Below are 21573 nucleotides of genomic sequence, written 5' to 3'. Positions count from 1 at the left end.
GGTTGAAATGTGATTCAGTAAAAATATGAATGGAAAATTTGCAAACTATCATTTGCCAAGTATGTTTCATTGTAATTGCAACATTTCTGCATTCCTCACGCTTAATAACTACTTATGCATCCTGATTTAAATTAGTACATCAGTAACTACTAAAACTAAAAAGTGTTTAACCTATGAGAAAGTTTACATTTTATGCCAGAACTGTTCATGCGCACAAGGGAAACAACCCAGTATTTTCATAATGGTCCTAGAATATGTTTCCATATCATTCATTTTGTTGATTGTCTGAGGCACCATTTTGCCATTAGTGGTCAGCTCTCTGGCCATCATTTGGGCACAGGGCTGAATATTTCTCTTATTGATTGGTGCTCTGAGCCCAGCAGTCATTACGGTGATGCAGTTACCACAGCGACCAAACTGTCTGTAGCACTTTGCTAAGCTTTGCTTTTGGCTGCATTGCCTTTCATTTGCTGCTTATGCCAGCGCATATGCAGCCAAAAATAACACTAATGCAAACCTGTATGTCTGCCTGAAAAGGGTAGGGTCTTTCAATTTAACAAAATGCTGCAGGATTATTTATAATGTATTTAGGACTTGTGCAAAATCTGTGCGCATTAGGAGGTTTTTGCATTGCACTGATAAGATAAAACAGAATCAGAATGAGCTTTATTGCCATGTATTCTTACACATACAAAGAATTTGTCTTGGTGACAGGAGCTTTCAGTGCACAACAATACAAAACAGCAACAAGACATAGACAATAATAAAAAAGAATTTTAAAAAATTGAATAAAAAAATAATTAATGAAAATTGAATAGAAAATAAAGTATACATAAAATACACAATAAGACAATATATATATACATATACATACATACACTACTGTTCAAAAGTTTGGGGTCACTTGACTGAAATATTTCTCATGATCTTAAAATCTTTTGATCTGAAGGCGTATGCTTAAATGTTTGAAATTAGTTTTCTAGACAAAAATATAATTGTGCCAAAATATTAATTTATTTCATTACTAAATGACATTGTATTTTAAAAAAAATAAGAATAATTTTTAAATTGATGACTTGGACCGAATAATTAAGAAAAGCAGCCACTAAGTGCCCAACATAAATGGGAACTCCTTCAATACTGTTTAAAAAGCATCCCAGGGTGATACTTCAAGAAGTTGGTTGAGAAAATGTCAAGAGTACATTTCTGCAAATTCTAGGTAAAGGGAGACTACTTTGAAGATGCTAAAATATAACACAGTTTTGATATATTTGGGATTTTTTTAGTCACAAGATAATTCCCATAGTTCCATTTCTATTATTCCATAGTTTTGATGACTTTACTATTATTCTAAAGTGACCCTAAACTTATGAACGGTAGTGTACATATATAATACACACATACATACACATACTAAATACAAACTAAATACAAATTGGTTATATACAGTGCAAGGGAATGTAATGGCAGAAGAGGTAGGATGTGTTGGATAATATAAAAAGACTAAGCTGTGTATTGCACATTAATTATTGCTCAATGGGGCAGTTTTAACTGTTCATGAGATGGATAGCCTGGGGGAAAAAACTGTTCCTGTGCCTGATGGTTCTGGTACTCAGAGCTCTGAAGTGTCGGCCAGAAGGCAACAGTTCAAAAAGGTAGTGGGCAGGGTGAGTGGGGTCCAGAGTGATTTTTCCAGCCTTTTTCCTCACTCTGGAAGTGTATAGTTCTTGAAGGGGGGGCAGGGGGCAACCAATAATCCTCTCAGCAGTCCAAACTGTCCTTTGTAGTCTTCTGATGTCTGATTTCGTAGCTGAACCAAACCAGACAGTTATTGAAGTGCAGAGGACAGACTCAGTGACTGCTGAGTAGAACTGTATCAGCAGCGCCTGTGGCAGGTTGAACTTCCTCAGCTGGTGAAGGAAGTACAACCTCTGCTGGGCCTTTTTCGCAATGGAGTCAATGTGGGTCTCCCACTTCAGGTCCTGTGAGATGGTAGTGCCCAGGAACCTGAATGACTCCACTGCTGCCACAGTGCTGTTTAAAATGGTGAGGGGGGTCAGTGATGGGGTGTTTCTCCTAAAGTCCACAATCATCTCCACTGTTTTGAGTGTGTTCAGCTCAAGGTTGTTTTGACTGCACCAGACAGTCAGCTGTTCAACCGCCCTTCTGTATGCAGACTCATCGTCATCTCGGATGAGGCCGATGACAGTGGTGTCAGCATTAATCACAGCTAGAAATAATTCTTGCTGTTTTAGGCATTGCAATGTTTTAAAAGTTTTTTCTAGTTGACAGAATATATTGTGTACCAGAGGAATTGTTATATGCGTCACTTCTGAGATGATGCTGATCTACGTACAATAGGGCTTTTACTGTTTTTCTCCTCTGTTTCCTAGTTAAATCAGCCTATCTCACAGTGAAATCGGAACGAGTGGACCGACTTTTCTTTCGTCAAAATCAGTTGGTTAAATCCAAGAACTGTGAGGGGGTTTGGAAGTGTAGCCACATTGTGCACAACCACCGCAGTGCTGTCCCGTTAACGTTACTGTGAGGGGCGGGAGGTGGGTGTGTGTGTGTGTGTGTGTGTGTGTGTGTGAGAGAGAGAGAGAGAGAGAGAGAGAGAGAGAGAGAGAGAAGAGTGTCACTGACTGAAAGTGGTCGTGATCTCTCTCACTTCCCCTCCCATTGTCTCTCTCTCACTCAGGCATATACACATTTTCATGCGGACTACTATTTTTTTCAGTCCCGCTAAATTCTGGTCGTTTTAATCTGCTCCGTATAAAGCGTACAGTCATGCTCCTGTCTTTCGGTTTACTGCTATTTCTAACAGCCTAACAAAAGTTGAAGAGTGTCATTTTTATTAAGCCGTCACTTCACAGCGTATATATTTAAACGCATTTTCACAGGAGTATAAAATAAACGCACCCAGCGTGATAAAAGGACAGAAGCTCTTCCTACGGAAAGCAGCGGGTTGGATTTGTGTCTCGAGGAGGCTTTTGTCGCGTGAGGCTCTTTCGGTAATGCAGCACTTTTTGTGATGACGCGGTACAGACATCAGTTCATGCCAGCATCCTCAAGGGAATATTACACTGCATTAATTTAAAGTCGTTTTTATTACGAGGAACGCGTGTTTTTTGTTATCTGCGTACGTTTTTGTACAATATAAATTTGGCTTTTGACTACTAATCTATCTCTCTCTCTCTCTCTCTCTCTATCTCTCTCTCTGTCTATCTCTCTCTCTCACTCACTCACTATCTCTCTCTCTCTCTCTCACTCACTCACTATCTCTCTCTCTCTCTGTCTATCTCTCTCTGCCTCCTCGGGTGACGACGATCTGTTTTATAAAGCACCTGCCAACGAGATGTGAGTACATTGTATAACTACTGTTTAAAATAATTGCCTGCTTTAAAGCTTTAAAAACTTAAGCTTTTTCTGTTTAGTCAGTATTTTTAAGTTGGTGTTTTTCAATAATTTTTTTTTACCCTGTAATTGTATTTTTATTTGACGAGCTGGGTTTGTAAAACGCTATATTTACCAAATGTAAAGTTAATTTCTGCGTTTGTTTTTTTAAGTTAAACATAATTTATTTTTATACAACATAAATAAATTGCGTAGATTTGAGTTGGGCTCCATCTACCGGAATTTAGATGAAATTGCATCGAGCTCCAGCGTCCAGAAAACTTCATACTGCAGACCTGTTACTTCATTGAAAGCGGTTCAAGTGCAGGTTTATTAATACCATTATTTGTTTTCTTGAAAACTAACTTTTCTATTGTAATTTGTATTTTTTATAATGTCTTACACCAAGATTTTTAATGAGCTTTGACTTCGTCATGGCCTACTGCATTAGGATGAGCAGACCTAATCACTGGGGGGCCTAAAAACAAATATTATTTTTATCAAACAGCACAATGACACATTATTGTCTTTTGCCTTTTTTTCTTGTTATAGCATAAGTTCCTGTACAGCTGCTTGGAAATGACGTCTGTTGTGAAAAGCGCTATACAAATAAAAATGACTTGACTAATTAAAATCTCTCCCCCTCAACATAGATCAGAATACTACTTTTAGAAATGAAAGGCCACTGAAATCTAATCTAACATTATGCATAAGAATGTTACATTTTTAGATGTACTGAGCATTTGACAAGACTCAAATTTGATCGAATCTGTTTCTGTGGTGCAAAGTAAAATCGAAAGGCCCTAAAAACTGAGGCCTTGACACATCATGGTCAAATCAACGCACGTCCCCTCTTCCTTCAGGTCTGCCTCGGATGCTGCTGCGAGCCCTGGAGCCCCAGGGGCCCCAGAGGGCGAGGGGGGTGCACCCAATGCACCCCCCAACCTCACCAGCAACCGTCGTCTGCAACAGACACAGGCCCAAGTGGATGAGGTAACTAATAGTGTTAATTCTGTGTTTGAGATATAAAAATAATAATAAATAAGTAAAATAAAAAAAAAACATTTGGACTAAGTGAATCTTGAGCTTTCTGTGTTCCAACAAGACTTAAAACAACAAAAGTAAAATGTAGAAATGACAAAATACAAATGGTTATTGTTCATAGTAAATTAGACAGAACACAAAGATATTTTGCACAAAAGACAAATACAGAAGTTGAAGAGAAGGCCAAGCTACATAATAATGCACATCAATACGTTTCAAGTTTAAATTATTTTAACATCTGATATTTGTTATATTCAAAATAATCAGTATATTGTATATACCGCTCAAGTTTTACATGAAAGTTATGTAGTAGTAGTAATAGGTACCCATTATGCATTGCAATGGGGGAGTCAGTCAGATGACATAAACAGTGATAAAGGGTTATGTAAAATGAAACATCTACTTACAGATTACCACAAGGAGGTTAACTTCAATCTTTGAGATATTGAGATATCCACTAGGGTGTCATAAAATATTCAGTATTTGCCTGATATTTGCAGACAGTCCTATCCCTGTTGAGCATCTATAGAGACGTTCAGAAATTTCCAGTATAAGTGACCTTCAGCAAAGTCTTTCTAGCAAGTCAGTCCACTGCCGGCCATCTTCGGAACGCTCTAGGGAGGCTATTTCCAGTCATGACAGTGCAGCTCCCATCTACTTGAATTGAGAAAGACCAAAATCCCAAAAAACTGACAAGATTACAATCAAAGAACATATTTCAATTCAGCTATAAAATCTGACAATACTAACATCATAAATTGTGATTCTTTACCTCATATTATTTTAAAAAACTATATTTTTCCGGCTTGTATTGCTAATGCGCATGCGCGTTCTAGAGTTGATTGACAGGTGATGTCTGTATCTAAAAGGTGATTGCCTCTTTTAACTGTAAGGCGTGTCTTCCTTTCTACATCCATTGACCGTTGGGTACTCAGAGCTCCTTGGTTGAATGTTCCAATTTCTCCCATTCATTTTAATAGAAGTGGCCCGTCTCTGCTAAATAATCTCAGCCTTATGTTAGACTTTCAATTAGTCATCCCTCTTTGATGAATTGTGATGATGTCATATTGCTGATTTTTCAAACTATGCTAAATCTGTACTGTATCTTCTATCAATGTGGTCAGGTGGTGGATATCATGCGTGTGAATGTGGACAAGGTTCTGGAGAGAGATCAGAAGCTGTCAGAGCTCGATGACCGGGCAGATGCGCTGCAGGCCGGAGCATCACAGTTTGAGAGCAGTGCAGCCAAACTGAAAAACAAGTACTGGTGGAAGAATGCTAAGGTGCGCTCTGAGAAATATGCAATCTGGTTATAGATGTTTTTCAAAATATTATATGTTCCTGATCAGCATCCTTTATCTGCCCTGGAACAACATTCCTATCAACCCGTCAAAGGCCAAACGCTGTTCTTACTCCTAACTCTAACCATAATAATAATAATACATTTATTTTATATAGCGCCTTTCTTCAAACTCAAGGTCGCTTTACAGGATGAGAGTTAAAAAAAACAAAAATATTTGAAATCATGTATGGAGGTGTGATCACGGAGAGACTGAGGGATAGAGTTCCAAAGCGAAGGGGCAAGTGTGCAAAAAGTCCTACCACCTAGTAAGGTCAGCTTGCAATGTGGAATTAATAATAGGCCCAAATCAGATGACCTGAGTGAGCGTAGTGGGGTATAGCAGCATACGAGGTCAGTGAAGTATGAGGGGGCAAGAACATGTAAAGCTTTGAATGTTGTAAGGAGAATTTTGTATTGGATACGATAGGAGACAGGTAACCAGTGTAGCCTACAAAGTATGGGAGTGATGTGAGAGGATTTCTTTGAGTAGGTGAGAACCCTAGCTGCTGAATTCTGGATGTATTGAAGTTTGTTTATTGTTTTAGTCAGGAGGCCAGAAAAGAGGGCATTACAATAGTCAAGTCTAGAATTAATAAATGCGTGAACAAGAGTTTCTGCATCAATGGGGCGGAGTCGCGCAATGTTACGTAGATGATAGAAAGCAGTTTTTGTGAGAGAGGAGATGTGAGTGTGGAAAGAGTGTGGGGTCAATGATAATGGCAAGATTATGAACAATAGCAGAGGGTCTGACCAGGACACCATTAATACCGACCAACTGATCAGGGAGACGTGATAAAACACTTGGAGACCCAACTATCAGTATGTCAGTTTTATCAGTGTTGAGTTTTAGAAAGTTACTGATCATCCATGAGTTGATGTCTTTAATACATTCAGAGAGGGAACTTGTGGGGAATGGGGCAGTGTGCTTAGAGCTGATATAAAGTTGAGTGTTATCAGCATAGCATTGAAAGTTGAGGCCATGATGGCAAATAATGTGACCTAGAGGAAGCATATAGGTGATGAAGAGCAAAGGACCAAGTACAGAACCCTGCACCTTGAGAAACAGGAACAGAATTTGATTTATACGGACAAATAGAAATGTAGTGTTGGTGGCAAGAGAGGTAAGAGATGAACCAGGACAGAGCAGTGCCTGAGATGCCAATTGCAGAGAGCCTAGCGATGAGTATGCTATGAGAGATAGTGTCAAAAGCAGAACTGATGTCTAAAAAGACCAGGAAAGTGATGGCTCCAGAGTCTGCAGCCATCAGTAGATCGTTAACAACTTTGATGAGTGCAGTCTCAGTGCTGTGTAGAGGACGGAAACCAGATTGAAAACATTCAAAGAACATAACCATTCAAAACCATAACTATTCCTAAAATTATAATTTGAGAACATTTTTGTTCATGCCTTTAACCCTAGCCCAAATCCCAAACCTAACCATAATACCTGTCTGGTTCCTTGCAATGTTGATCCCGGGACTTCTCCTTGTCAAAAACAGTCGTTTGAGGTGATTGTTGTGTATTCTTCATACGTAGCTGGAATCCTTGGCCTCAAGTACCAATTTCCATAGCTCATAAAATCTATTGGGTTACATGTTTATTTTCCAACATTAGAAATTTAGCAGGAGTTAAAAAGTAAGTTACTGGTTCCTGTAGCTCAACTGGTAGAGAATGGGTTCAATATCCCAGGGAACAATACATACCGATAAAATGGTAACACTTTACAAAAAGGTTCTATTCATTAACATTTGTTTGTGCATTAATTATTGAGAACTCGCAATGATTTTTTTTTTTTAAGCCTTAATCAGGGCTGCAGTTAGAAATTCTTGGGCCCAGTACTAAACGGATTCAGCTGGCCCCCCCCTCCAGTTAGCTGTCTGACAGTTCTTCCATCAACGCGCACTGCCCCGGCGACTTTCGCTGTTGTGCACTGTCTCCGTGTTTATATCCGTGAACCATGGATTTGGATATTTTTGTATTTTTAATGATTTATAAATTAAATATTTTTAGACTATTGATAGAGAATTTTTATTGTAATTTAACTTACTTTTTTCACTCATAAAATCTCTGCCTTGTTCTAAGTGAGAGACATTTCAGATGTGTTGTGTTTATCTAGTACACGCCTGACAACCTCACTTTAAATACTACATTTTTATCCCTCCATCCAGCTACAGTATCTGTCAATCTATCCCTCAGCATACATTTGTAAGCCCCCCTCATTCTCCTCCCCTCTGCACAGCATAAATGTATTACTCCTTTCCACCAACCCCCCACAGCCCGCCCCAGATAGCTGAACAGCTGCCCGTTCAATCGAATCTCAGTGCGGAGGTGGGGTGAGGGGGCTTCTAGCCCCAATCTGGATTACAGCATTGCTGGATTAAAACCCAGATGTGACTTCTGATGTAATCCTCTCTATTCATTCCCTTTCATCTCTCACTCTCTGACACATGCGCTCGGTGACATACACTTTTTCCATATCCATTTCATATTCCGTATCCTTTGACAGCTCCCCCTTCTTTCATAGAAACGTCCCACCTTTAATCTCACTCATTTTGTCCCGCCTCTCCACATCTTATTTTCTCTTCTTTATGCCTCTCTTATTGCAGTTCTTCAAAGCCTTTCTTTTCTGCAGTTTTTGTCTGTATTTCAAGTGAAGCATCTTTGTCGGAGAACAAAAGATTGTTGGTAACACATTACAATAAGGTTCCATTAGTTAAGAATATTATTTATCATGAACTAACAATGAACAAAACGTTTACAGCATATACTAATCTTAATGTTAAACACATATTAATACATTTTTTAAATCAAAAGTTGTATTTGTTAACATTAGATAATGCACTATGAACTAACATGAACTAACAGTGAACAATTTAATTTTTATTAACTAACATTAGCAAAGATTTATAAATGCTGTAAAAACAATTTTATATATATATATATATATATATATATATATATATATATAGTTAATTGTTTGTTCATGATACCTAATGCATTTACTAATGTTAATGAATAGAACCTTATTGTAAAGTGTTACCTAAATGTTTTGTTCCCCAACAAGATATAGAGTCAGTAAGAAATGTATACAGGAAGTAAGCATATACGGAAATCAGCAATGGTTCTTAAAGCTGAAGTATGTAATTTCTGCTAAACTAGCGCCACCAAACGGAATTGCAGCTTTCCAGATACGCCCCTCGTCTGCTGTTGTTCGAACCATCAGATAATTCCGCCCCCCAACTGACACCATTGGTTGAGTAGCGTTGTTGGGGCGGGACTAAGCGGGTAGCTCTAAACAAACACACAAATTTTATAATGCCACAGAGACAAAGCACTTACAGTTTTTGAGAAAATTAACCTCTGAATGACTTTTTTGTTGTCTCTGCACATTAAGCTGGGATAGAAGGAAGTATTTTAACACTGAAAAAGTTACATAATTCAGCTTTAAAGCAGTGCACATGTAAGAGTCTTTTTTTTAATTATTTTTAAATGAAACTAATTAAGGCATCAATCAAGGAGGTGTATACATTTTATGTCTCAAATACTGTTCTCCATTGCCGTATTGAAGTGCAGACATAAACAGGTAGAGAAGTTAAAGTATGTTTAAGATTAGAACAATCTAATTAATTGCAACACCTACAGTATATCATCAAAGGTGCTGTAAGCGATTTTAGCGTTTGAAGCTTTCACGTGACTGAGCCGTTGAATTAGCCAGGCATTTCCAAAACCACGCCCGCCAAAGATAATTTTGAGACCAAAACCGAGCAAAAGAGCAGCATTGTTTGTTCCTGTGGCTGTCAAATTCAACAGTGGCACAATAGCGCCCTCAACTGACAAACATTATAAATCACAGCCTCAAATACAGCACTATGAGAATGAGCAAAATTATTGAAAGGTGAAAAGTGTCAGTGTCCGCGGACAAATTTTTGTTTGCTGTTTGCAAAGTTTACATCTGTCACAGAGACCAGTGAGATATCTCAGGGCACTTATTTCATTAATATCTTTAAGGGAGTAGGAAAATATTTTGCATACTTTCCATGAAAAAATTGCTTACAACTCAAATGTTCTTATCTAAGAATATTTTATAATAGGAATCATAATATTCCAATTACAATAGGTTTGAATAAATCATATAGTAACTAAATATGTATGGTTCATTTCACATATTTATGACGTTCTATTTTTATACTTTCCAAGCCTTTGTGACATAGTGCTACACTTGCTTGAAATGGAGCTGAAACGTTGATTGAAATAGATTACTGTGAAAAAAATAATAATTCATAAAAAATCTAAACAGATTGTTTTACATGAACACAAAGGTATAGACATTAATGTTCATCCTGTCATTTTTATGTGAAATATGTATTTCGTAAAGCTTTATTTTACTGTACAGGGTGTTGGATAAATTTTTTTTCTTTTTCCTTTATAGATGATGATCATGATGGGCATTATTGGCGTCATCTTAATGGGTATTGTTTTCAGTAAGTAGACACTCACTGTAATGTTATTACACAAACACAAATGATTGTCACTATTTCATTGTTAGTAAGTCATTTATAAATACATACACTGTATATATCTATAATGTTTATATATATATATATATATATATATATATGCTGGAAACCAAGTCTAGATTTGATCAAAAATTACTTTTTTCAAATTGTAATAGTAATTTTTCATGTTATTAATGTCCTGACTATACATTGTGATCAGTTGAATGCCACTTTGGTGAATAAAAGCACTAACTTCTTTCCATAAGAGCAAAATCTGTACATTATTCCAAACTTTTGGCCGCCAGTGTATAGATACACTACCGGTCAATAGTTTTGAAACACATGACTGAAATGTTTCTCATGATCTTAAAAATCTTTTGATCTGAAGGCGTATGCTTAACTGTTTGAAATTAGTTTTGTAGACAAAAATATAATTGTGCCAAAATATTATAATTATTTCATTATAAAACTAAAATTTTATAAAAATAAAAAAAAAGTTTTTGAAATTGATTACTTGGACCAAATAATAAAGAAAATCAGCCAATAAGTGCCCAACATAGATGGGAACTACTTCAATACTGTTTAAAAAGCATCCCAGGGTGATACCTCAAGAAGTTGGTTGAGAAAATGTCAAGAGTACATGTCTAAAATATAACACAGTTTTGATTTATCTTGGATTTTGTTTAGTCACAACATAATTCCCATAGTTCCATTTATGTTATTCCATAGTTTTAATGACTTTACTATTATTCTAAAATGTAAAAAAAAAATAAAAAATTGTGTGCTTATTATGATGCTAAACTGAAAAACATATACTGTGTTGCCATATTCACAATCAAATACTTAAAAATTCAAGCCCATAGACCTTTATTGGGGTAAATGCCGTATTTAATTAAATGCAAATGAAAACAAGACTGTGAGGGATAAAAGTATAGTCCATTCTATGTGTTGTACCACTTTGTAACTTGTTAGCGATCATTCAAGCAACAAAACGTTACAAATATGTCTTTCCAAAGAATTTCCAGTAGAAACAATATCTGGAAAAAGTAGGTTGTAAAAATTAGGTTAGACAAGTGCATTAAGTCCAACCTATTGAATGTACTGTACGCCTGTAACTCACAGCTTTATTTTCACGAGTGTTAAATTAAATATTGCATCTACCCTGACTGAGGTCCATCACTGATTGTATAGATAAGCCGAGATATAGACAATTCATTCTTTAAATATAAAAGCTCAATTATTTCCTGAAACACGCAAGACCAACCAGTCATTTAATCACATGTCGTCTTTTTCAACAGTGTACTTCTACTACTGAGCCTCTCTGGGGACACACAAGGACAGGAGACTCTGGCAGCAGGGCCCGAGCTTTGTGTGAACTCCACCCCTCCTTTTCTCCCCACCAATGCCTTTCATTGAATCCACAGTGTGTGTGCAGTCATTGACGCAGTGCCTCTCCCTCCCTTTGTCTGTCACTGCATTTCTTTGTACCTCTTGAGTGCTTTTGCAACAGTGCCCGAGCTTACTCAAAAACTCCTTCGGTTAGGAATATCTATGGTTTTAGATTTGAGAATGTCTTTGGTCTTTTTCGGGCCAAAAATTAGTGATGCAATAACATAGATTTGTAATGTTTTTGTAGTCCAAATGAATCAATGATTAACTAGAGAGGAAAAAGAAAAACAAAGATCATTAAGTTTGAGTTTAAGAATAGGTCAAGTAACACATTTATGCACAGATGCCAAATGCCACCACTTTACCTAGAAATGGCCATTGTGGTCTTATTTTTACAATTTCATGGGTTAACAAAGTGAAACTGCAATAAGAGATATTAGTGTAATTTGAATGAAATTGACTTCATAGATTTTTTTTTGATTTGATTGCGTTCAAAGATGAGCTTAGTTTTCCTTTAATTTCCCCTTATACCGGAGCGACCTCAAAAACACTGAATGATTTTAGACAGAGGTAGAGATCTGTCACCATGAGTATTAAATGTCTTAGAGTGACAGTGCAAATTTAGTATCGGTCATTTCCTTCCATATCATAATGAAAAACATTTCATGGATGTGGGACTAGTAACGCTAATTTAATTCTTAGGGCTAAAAAATATTTCAAAGAATCCAAATGTTTAGGGGAAAGGTTGGATGATGTTCTTTGTACTTGGAGTCAGCAGTCCACATAGAGGGGAATATCTGATCATAGATTGGCACTCTCGTGCTTTTATGCATTGTTAATGTCAGCCAAAAGATCAGTGTGCAAAAGATCATAGATGAAAAACTAGGATTGAAATAAATTGCATAACATGGTATAAAATTAAGATCGCAACGCATGGTCTAAAATAAAGATACATTTAAATATTCAAGCAGTGACCACAATTAAATATGAGGTAATACAGCTACTTATGGTATTATTTGTGTGTGTGTGCATATGTGTTTTTTTCCAATGTCTTCACTATTTTTCCCTGATGCTTATTGTAACACTGTGGTCACACAAATTACAATTCCATATGTTGTGGATTTATTTAATGGTAAATGAAAAATTTTGTTATATTAGTTAGGCTATAAATGAACTAATGTTTAAATGACTGCTTTGCAGTTGCTATATACATAATGCAAAACATAATGAACTACAAGCGGGAATTGGGTCAAATAAATGGCAAAATGTTTATTATTATTATTATTTCAAAATTCAGTTATCCTAAGTGAATTAAACACTTGCACCAACCGACTTCACCGGCACCATGAAATGTCTTTGGATTGACCGAACATGTATTTGACAGAAAAATGGAAATGTGATTAATTTAAATGTGTTCGAGTAATGTATTTGGGATTACTATGGGAGCAGATTCCTAATCAGAAGTGGAGACGACAATGTTCAGGGATGCACCTCTGCATGTGTTTGTTTAATATACATTAAATGGGCACTTTAACCATCATCATTATAGTGAATATAAATTTGACAGATGACAAATGTTAGCATTTTTTTGAGTGTTAAGGACATATTGTCCAGCATCTATGAGAAAATTTGCTCTGTTGATATGTATTTCACTTGGAATTTAATGCAAGATCATCATGTGTGAATCAAACATTAAGGATTAATTCAAATTGCAAATCTAATGCAGAGCAGTGAATGTAATTTCCCCACATAGATTCCTTAATACATCGTATTTTATGCAACTTGTGTAAATATGTGCTTCAGAGATGCATAAAATAACAGATCCTGTCCCTAAGCATTTTGAAGCCAAGCTGCTAACTTGTGTGGTTCATTTAAAGCATGTCTGCTTGCACACCATGTGCTGATTCTAATAAAGTGCTGATGCTGTTACTCCCCCCTCTGTATTTTAATTTGGGAGTGGGTGGGGGAACAGATGCAGATTTGTGCTGGAAAAAAAAACAATACATTTGAATCAAGATTTTAAATACCTTTTCTTGTTTTCCAGTAGATTTATCTAAGCCTTCCTTTGAGAGAAAAAAAAAAAAAAAAGCATTTACTTATGTAATATTTTTTCTCACGCCGCTGATTTTAAGCATAAACAAAACTATTTTTTGTTAGATTAATACTTGAAATATACTATTTGGCAGTAAGATAAAAAAAATAAAAAAAATAATTCAAGATACTGTATACGCTCTGAAATCAAGTCATTTATTTTTCCTAACTGAGATTAGAAAATACACTCAGGGAGGCAAAATTTTAATACACCCCCAGCTGAGCCTGGTTTCTTTCAGGTTCTTTTTCTCCATAAATTAACTTATGGAGTTCTGGGTTCCTTGCCACAGTCGCCTTTGGCTTGCTCGTTGGGGGCCTAAAGACAATCCTTTTTAGGGCACGATTTTCAATCACATTGTTCATTTAAAGCACCCAATTATGACTCAAGACATTACGGCATCATTTTCTATTACTGCATCATTTTCTGTAAAGCTACTTTAAAACAATGTGTAATGTGAAAAGCGCTATACAAATAACAATTACTTGAATACTTACGCAGTTTTTTTTTTTTTTTTTTTTGCTAAAGAAAATCTTCTGTTAAAGATGTTTATAACGATTTACAATCAAACAAAAAAGTACAAAAATGATACACTAAGGCTTGGTAAGTATGTCATGATTTACTTGGTTATTAATCAGCAACACTGTTTATCAAAATCACAAAGTGAAATGAATTATACAAAGCGATAGAGAAATGTTTTGTACTACAGCACGAGGAACCTAATTTAGAAAGCATGTGTACATGTACTTAACGTAAATTAATACATTATGGCTAAACCGTAAGAGTGTTTTTTATTTTATTTTTTTATTTCTAAATGTAAGATCTCACCTAAAACAGCCTGTTATTAGCATCTATTGGTAAATACAGATTAAAAATTAAACACATGAACAAAATAATCAAGATGTACCGTTCATATCATGTCTATCTGTTTTTTAACACAACCTAAGCAAATGAAGAAAAAAATTGGTTAAATGAAAAAGGTACAAAAGACAGAACAACAAGAAATGTATACAAAAAGCCATAACTGTTTTGAATAAAAATTTGTTAAAAAAAAAAAAAAAATGGATCAACAAGACTATTGTTGAAGCAGAATTTGAGTGTATTCACAAACAACAGCATGTCTAAAAAAACGAAGCAATCACAATATTTCAGCCAAATGAACATCTATAAATGACCAATTTATCAGACAAAGATTTAATGATGCAAAGCATAAAACAGGACTTTTTCACTATAAAACACTGAACTCAACAGGACTGACTTCATTTTGTAATCTTACAGAGAATGAATGAACTGACAATGATAAAAGGTTTGTTTAAAAAAATAGTTAAAACTACTACAAAGATGCACTGAACCCAACCACCCCCCACCCCAAGCAACTACTGTGTCAATTAAAATCCTTTACCAGTCCAATTTGGGCAAACAAAAATGTAAATCAGCCAACATACTGAAATCCTGTGCAAATGGACTACTGCACAGGAAGTTACTCCAGTTGAAACAGTCTTGTTTGGTAGTTGCTTTGAAATGATTGGCACAAGCCATTGTTAACAAATGCTAACCATTTTTTGTTTGTTTGTTTTTTTGGATCCCATGATGATAACTGGCTACCTAGTTGACCTTCTATTTTGCATGCTACAAATGTTTATGCAGACAAAATACTTTTCCCATGCAAAAAAAATAAAAAACAACCTTACAAGCCAATCATTGTGCTCACTCAGAATTATCAGTTAAAGGGATAGTTCACCCAAAAATGAAAATTTTGTCATTTACTTACCCTCATGATGATCCAAACCTGTGCGACTTTAATTCTTCCCAACATCTCCTCTTGTGTTCCATGCAAGAAAGAAAGTCATACAAGTTTGGAACAACATGAGCGTGATTCAATGACAGAATTTTTATTTTGGGTAATCTACTCCTTTAACACTAGATTTCAAAGTGAGAAGAATAAAATGCACTCGGCACAGTCTGGCATAAAAGATAGTGCACATATTGACGTACCCTATTAAAACCCATCCAAAAATATACCCACCAAATTTCAATGATGCCCCTTATCTTATTTAATTTTTTTTGATTTACCTGACTGCACCCTAAAAGAGGCTGCCTCTCCCATCTCTTTCTCACTTATGCTGTTCACTTTTGGAGAATCACTGTTGTCATCCTCTTCATCTTCTTCATACTCTGGGTCTTCATTGTTCTCACTTGCCCCATTTTCCTCTCCTGCGGTCTCATTTGGAATTTGTGATGAGGAATCCGAGTTACGGGATTGTTTGGGAGAGGGTTCATCATTCTCCATCTCGTCTTCCTCTGTGATCGCAGAGGGGAGTTTTTCAGTCACTACATTTAGCATGGCTTTTCTTGGACGGCCCCTCTTACGATGCTGACCACTGGCGTTGGTGGCGGCGTAGCTACCCTGATCACAATCTGCCGAATCTGATACATGAACTTTGGTTTTACCAGAGCCTGGCGGGCGGCCTCTCTTTCGAGCACCTTCTCCGACCCTATTTGCCGTTACCTTTTTTCCAGAACCTGGGGGTCGCCCCCTCTTTTTAGGAGTTCCGTCGTCGTGTTTCATGATCTTCACTTTGTTCTGGGAGCCTGGGGGTCGCCCCCTCTTTTTTGGTGTTCCGTCAACTTGTTTTACAATCTTTACTTTGTTTGCAGAGCCTGGAGGACGGCCCCTCTTTCTTGGGGTCCAATCTGAGACCTTGGTGGGTGAAGTCTTGGTAGAACCTGCAGGCCGACCCCTCTTCTTCTTTAATGAGCCCAATGGCCTCCCTCTCTTTGGAGGGGGGCCATCAGCAGCAGCAAGGCTTATTTCAACACTAGGTTGGTGTGTATCGTTTTTTGACGATTCTGTCATGGTTTTATTTTTGCGAGGTCTTCCTCTTGCCCTTTTGATCTTGGGACCCTCTTTGATAGGATGAATGCGTGGCCTTCCAAGGGGCTTCCACAGCTTTCGTTTCCGCTGTGTACTCAACCTATGAAGTTTCTCGGACACTTCCTCAGGTGTAAGCGGGATCTTTCTTGGCCTGCCACGCATTTTGATTTTCTTTGGGCGACCACGTTTCTTCACTTTCCTTATGATTATTTCGGGAGAAAAGAATTCCACCTTTCTGGATGGCCTGGCATTTTGTGTTGCCACTTTTTCATAAGTGAATTTCTTATTGAGTGACCCTCGCGGTCTGCCTCTGCCACGTTTGGGTGGATGGGTACTGCCATTGGACACAGTGTTTTCAGATCCATCTGTATTCTCAACCTCCATCACGTTGTTGCTTCAAGCTCACAACTTCAGTCTTATCAATACCACTCTTGCTTGTCTGTTTGATGCTGAAATTCTGCAAACAGAGAGATGAAAGATTTAGGTCACGTTATGACAAGCACAAAAAATTTCTTGATACAAAATTATGAAACATAAAAGATGGTGATAAAACAAAATATTTAAATCAGGCCTATTTCTGTGCCTATTTTTACCTCTATTAACTCAAACCAAAGCCGTTTGAATATCTTGTATTGTCTTGGAGGAGAAAATTAAGAAAAAGAGTTATTATCGAGACAACATACAATTTTCAAAATGTAGCAGAGATATTTTTAAATATTTATTTGAATATATATATTTTAAACGCTTTTCTGAGTTGCTTTTTCGATTGATTCCAGACTGATACATCTATCTGATATAGGCTTGCTACAGTTGAAGTCAGAAGTTTACATACACTTAGGCTGAAGTCATTAAAACTAATTTTTTAACCACTCCACAGATTTAATATTAGCAAACTATAGATTGGCAAGTCGTTTATGACATCTACTTTGTGCATAGCACAAGTAATTTATCCAACAATTGTTTACAGACAGATTGTTTCACTTTTAATTAACTATATCACAATTCCAGTGGGTCAGAAGTTTACATACACTAAGTTAACTGTGCCTTTAAGCAGCTTGGAAAATTCCAGAAAATTATGTCAAGCCTTTAGACAATTAGCTTCTGATAGGTGGTGTACTGAATTGGAGGTGTACCTGAGGATGTATTTTAAGGCCTACTTTCAAGCTCAGTGCCTCTTTGCCTGACATCATGGGAAAATCAAAAGAAATCAGCCAAGACCTCAGAAAAAAAATTGTGGACCTCCACAAATTTGGTTCATCCTTGGGAGCAGTTTCCAAATGCCAGAAGGTACCACATTTATCTGTATAAATAACAGTATGCAAGTATAAACACCATGAGACCACGCAGCGATCATACCGCTCAGGAAGGAGATGCATTCTGTCTCCTAGAGATGAACACAGTTTGGTGCGAAAAGTGCAAATCAATCCCAGAACAACAGCAAAGGACCTTGTGAAGATTCTGGAGGAAACAGGTAGACAAGTATCTATATCCACAGTAAAACGAGTCCTATATCAACATAACCTGAAAGGCTGCTCAGCAAAGAAGAAGCCACTGTTCCAAAAAAATAATTCTTAAAATAAAATAGTGATCCTGACTGATCTAAGACAGGGAAAGTTTTCTTTGATTAAATGTCAGGAATCGTGAAAAACTGAGCTGAAATACATTTGGCTAAGGTGCATGTAAACTTCTGACCTCAACTGTATGTATAAAACTGCTTTAAATAGGTAATTGTTTGAAAAACTTTCCTGTGAGAAGTCTGTTCGTAAACTACTGCACTGATCTTATTTTCTATTTGATGTAATATTAACAAAAAATATGTTTACAAAGGAAATGCTGCAGTAAACTGAAAAATTCTACGATGAAAGGGGGGGAAAAAATGAATTTCTGTTAAGGTGAATTGGCGCTGATCTATACAATTAAATAATATTTAAGCACTATTAGCTTTGCAGTTCAAAAGACAAAAGAGTGCATCTTAACTGTCAAGCACATCCAAATGCTAACATATTAACAAAGACGAACCTAATATGGAACAACAACATATCTATATTTATATTATAAAAATTTAAAATAAAGTTATTTGGTCATTGATAATAATTATGGACACAAACAAAAACATTTTGCTGGACTGGTTGTGAGTGTAAAAGAAATTAATTTAATTAATAATTTAATTAATTTAAAATTAATAGAAACCATTCACAAAGTATAAGTGGATAATTGTTATAATTAATTCATTTAAATATCAAATATAATATCGAATTATCAATAGAATTATTATATTTATTAAAGTTAATCACCCCCACCCAAAAAAAACAAAAAAAATTTTTTTTAAAACAAACCCTTCTTTTCACAAAAACAGAGGGGCATTACTGTTTCCTTAAAATCTGCAAAGTAGTTTATTTAAAAAATAGGATAGGTCGAATTCTGCTCAATTCAAGGGCTGTTTGAAGATGTTTTATTCAGCTGCAGGACGAAGTATATTAACTTTATATATTAAAGACAACAGTGGAAGCATCAGCTACAGAAGTTCAAACACGTTGCTAGCTTGTTTGTGCATGCCTAACGGATGCAACTGGGCATAATTATAACAGCATAAAAAAAATGCACCATTTTCCACCGCGAGATCTTATGAATCCTAGACTATTAACGTTTGTTGCATTTGCATTATTGCAAAATTTAAGCATAAAAGATTTTATGGAGCACCATTTTGTAAAATGCATTAAAAACACACATTATTGCATGCAATATGACCCGCATAACAGAGCGAGTCTTGACGACTGGCTGCCATCATGTGCAGTGAATACCGCGAGCTTTTGTAGTTCCAGGTAAAATGTAAGGCACTGGCAATTTTTTTATTAGCTGCCTGCTAACCCGACTAAGATTAACTTTTCAATGGAAAAACACACTGCTTCCGTTCTTATGATATTCGAGAGTGGCAAATATTCGAAACACAACGCACCTTGCTCGTAAAGCGCTTGGGAAACAGCAAAGATGTTCTTTTTCATGCATTCGACAATATTTTCGATGCAAACAGCATCGGACAGTGGGCGGGCGACTGTGATTATTTGAAAGGCAATGCCAGTTCCTTCTCTTCTCTGGTTCGCTTTCGAGAGTTGATTGCATAGCGCCGCCTACTGGGTTGGGGTGCAGCTAGCATACCCGTTCTTCTTCTTAAAGGAATAGTTCACCCAAAAATGAACATTGGCTGATAATTTACTCACCCTCAGGCCATCCAAGATGTATCTGTTTCTTTCTTCATGAAAACAAAATGTAAGATTTTTAGGATTTCATTTCAGGCCTCCTCCTTTAAACAATGCAAGTGAATGTCCTCCATTTTTTAACGGTCCAAAATGCATATTTAGGGTGCATTAAAATAATCCTCACGACTCCAGTCGACAAATAAAGTTCTTCTGAACACAAATGATTGATTATTTTTAAAAACAATACTTATATACTTTTTAACTACAAATGTTCACTTCCATACATCTCTGAGACGCACGCTCATTAGAGGGATGATGTAAACTCGTTGGTAAGGACACGCGTGGAGGAGTAGGTAGGAAGCGTGTCATTGTTTACAAGAGGGGCAGTGCTGTACAAAAGTTTAATTGTCTTTGCTGTAGATTTGTGTTTGTATAAGTGTATTGTTCAAAATGGTCATTTGGTGTGTGTATCCTGGATGCTTCAACCTTCAGAAACCCCAAAGAAAATGCACGGCAGAAAAAATATTAACTTTTCATCGATTGCTTATACATGATCATGAGCGATTGAAGCTCTGGCTTATCACGCAGAACCTGGATATCAGTACACCCCTACATTCTCTCAAATGTTGGAGGGTGTGCAGTGAACATTTTACCCCTAAGGATTTCAGACCATCGAAAGAAACAAAGGGTCGATATCTGAATTCATCGGCTGTACCCGTGCTGTTTTTCCAGCGAACTCAGGTATGTCATCACCCGATTTCTAATTCACTGCACCTGCACTCAATTCACTCGCTCATCACTGCCTGTATAAATAAGTTTGTGAAGCTTCTCTTCTGTGATATCACCTGTACCATTGATCTCGCTGTGTAAACCCTGTAAATCCTGTGAATCTCAGTAAATGCTCTCACACTTGGTTTCACTAACTACAACTTGTGTGGCTTGAATTCCTGACAGTCATATAGCCTATATATTTCTGCTAAAGAAAAAGCACAAGTAGATAACGCAACGGCATTGCTCCGAAATAAAAGGATGGTTATTTACTGCAGTAATGTTTTTTATTGTGACTGTTTTGGTTGGTGAATTGCGCTTGGTCTGTGCAAGTTTCTCTTGTAAACAATGACGCGCTTCCTGACTCCTCCTCCACGTGACGCGTGTCCTTACCAACGAGCTTACGTCATCCCTCTCATGAGCGCACATCACAGAGACGTACAGAAGTGAACATTTGTAGTTAAAAAGTATATAAGTATTGTTTTGTTTCTAAAAATAATCAATCGTTTTGGTTCAGAAGAACTTTATTTGTCGACTGGAGTCGTGTGGATTATTTTGATGCACCCTAAATATGCATTTTGGACCGTCAAAAAATGGAGGACATTCACTTGCATTGTTTAAAGGAGGAGGCCTGAAATGAAATCCTAAAAATCTTAAATTCTGTTTTGATGAAGAAAGAAACTCAGATACATCTTGGATGGCCTGAGGGTGAGTAAATCATTAACAAATTTTCATTTTTGGTGAACTGTTCTTTTAAGTTTAAAGGCCGCTGAGTGTACCAGTTCGAGAGCAAAGCATGAATAAATAATAATGAAAATATACATAAAATAAAATAAAACAAGGTATGCTTCTGTGAATGTAATGTGAGAGATCCAAATCATGTGTGTCAACATATAGCAGTAGAACACAAGAGTGAACTTTCAGTAATGAGATTGAGGCTACTGAGAAACAATGTGTAATTCTCAGTGTAAAAAAGT

At 36.6% G+C, this 21573-nt stretch overlaps 2 protein-coding genes across 7 annotated transcripts; one reads left to right on the top strand and one right to left on the bottom strand.

The window, feature by feature from the left end:
- Positions 1–2685: 2685 nt before the first annotated feature.
- vamp1a (vesicle associated membrane protein 1a) lies at positions 2686–13682 on the top strand. 2 transcript variants are annotated; one of them, XM_051664190.1, is made up of 6 exons: positions 2689–3014; positions 3345–3360; positions 4260–4389; positions 5565–5723; positions 10212–10263; positions 11577–13682. In XM_051664190.1, coding segments are annotated over exons 2-6 (360 nt in total). In that variant the 5' UTR covers positions 2689–3014; positions 3345–3358; the 3' UTR covers positions 11594–13682. The 2 variants fall into 2 exon arrangements, with proteins under 2 accessions (XP_051520151.1, XP_051520150.1); XM_051664191.1 differs by having other exon boundaries at positions 2686–3360.
- LOC127421284 (chromosomal protein D1-like) lies at positions 4460–19701 on the bottom strand. Of its 5 annotated transcripts, XM_051664188.1 has the most exons (5): positions 19588–19701; positions 17225–17267; positions 15830–17088; positions 13695–13730; positions 11791–11935 (listed from the first exon to the last, which is right to left on the bottom strand). In XM_051664188.1, exons 3-4 carry the CDS (start codon positions 17013–17015, stop codon positions 13717–13719), a joined length of 1200 nt encoding a protein of 399 aa, XP_051520148.1. In that variant the 5' UTR covers positions 17016–17088; positions 17225–17267; positions 19588–19701; the 3' UTR covers positions 11791–11935; positions 13695–13716. The 5 variants fall into 5 exon arrangements, with proteins under 5 accessions (XP_051520145.1, XP_051520146.1, XP_051520148.1 ...); XM_051664185.1 differs by lacking the exons at positions 11791–11935; positions 13695–13730 and adding an exon at positions 4460–5097; XM_051664186.1 differs by lacking the exons at positions 11791–11935; positions 13695–13730 and adding an exon at positions 4460–5094.
- Between the last annotated feature and the right edge of the window lie 1872 nt (positions 19702–21573).

Source organism: Myxocyprinus asiaticus, chromosome 30 (assembly GCF_019703515.2).
Source record: "Myxocyprinus asiaticus isolate MX2 ecotype Aquarium Trade chromosome 30, UBuf_Myxa_2, whole genome shotgun sequence".
Taxonomy (NCBI): Eukaryota; Metazoa; Chordata; class Actinopteri; order Cypriniformes; family Catostomidae; genus Myxocyprinus; species Myxocyprinus asiaticus.
The sequence above is the reverse complement of the archived record's forward strand: the minus strand, read 5'-3'. Positions and strand labels throughout refer to the sequence as shown.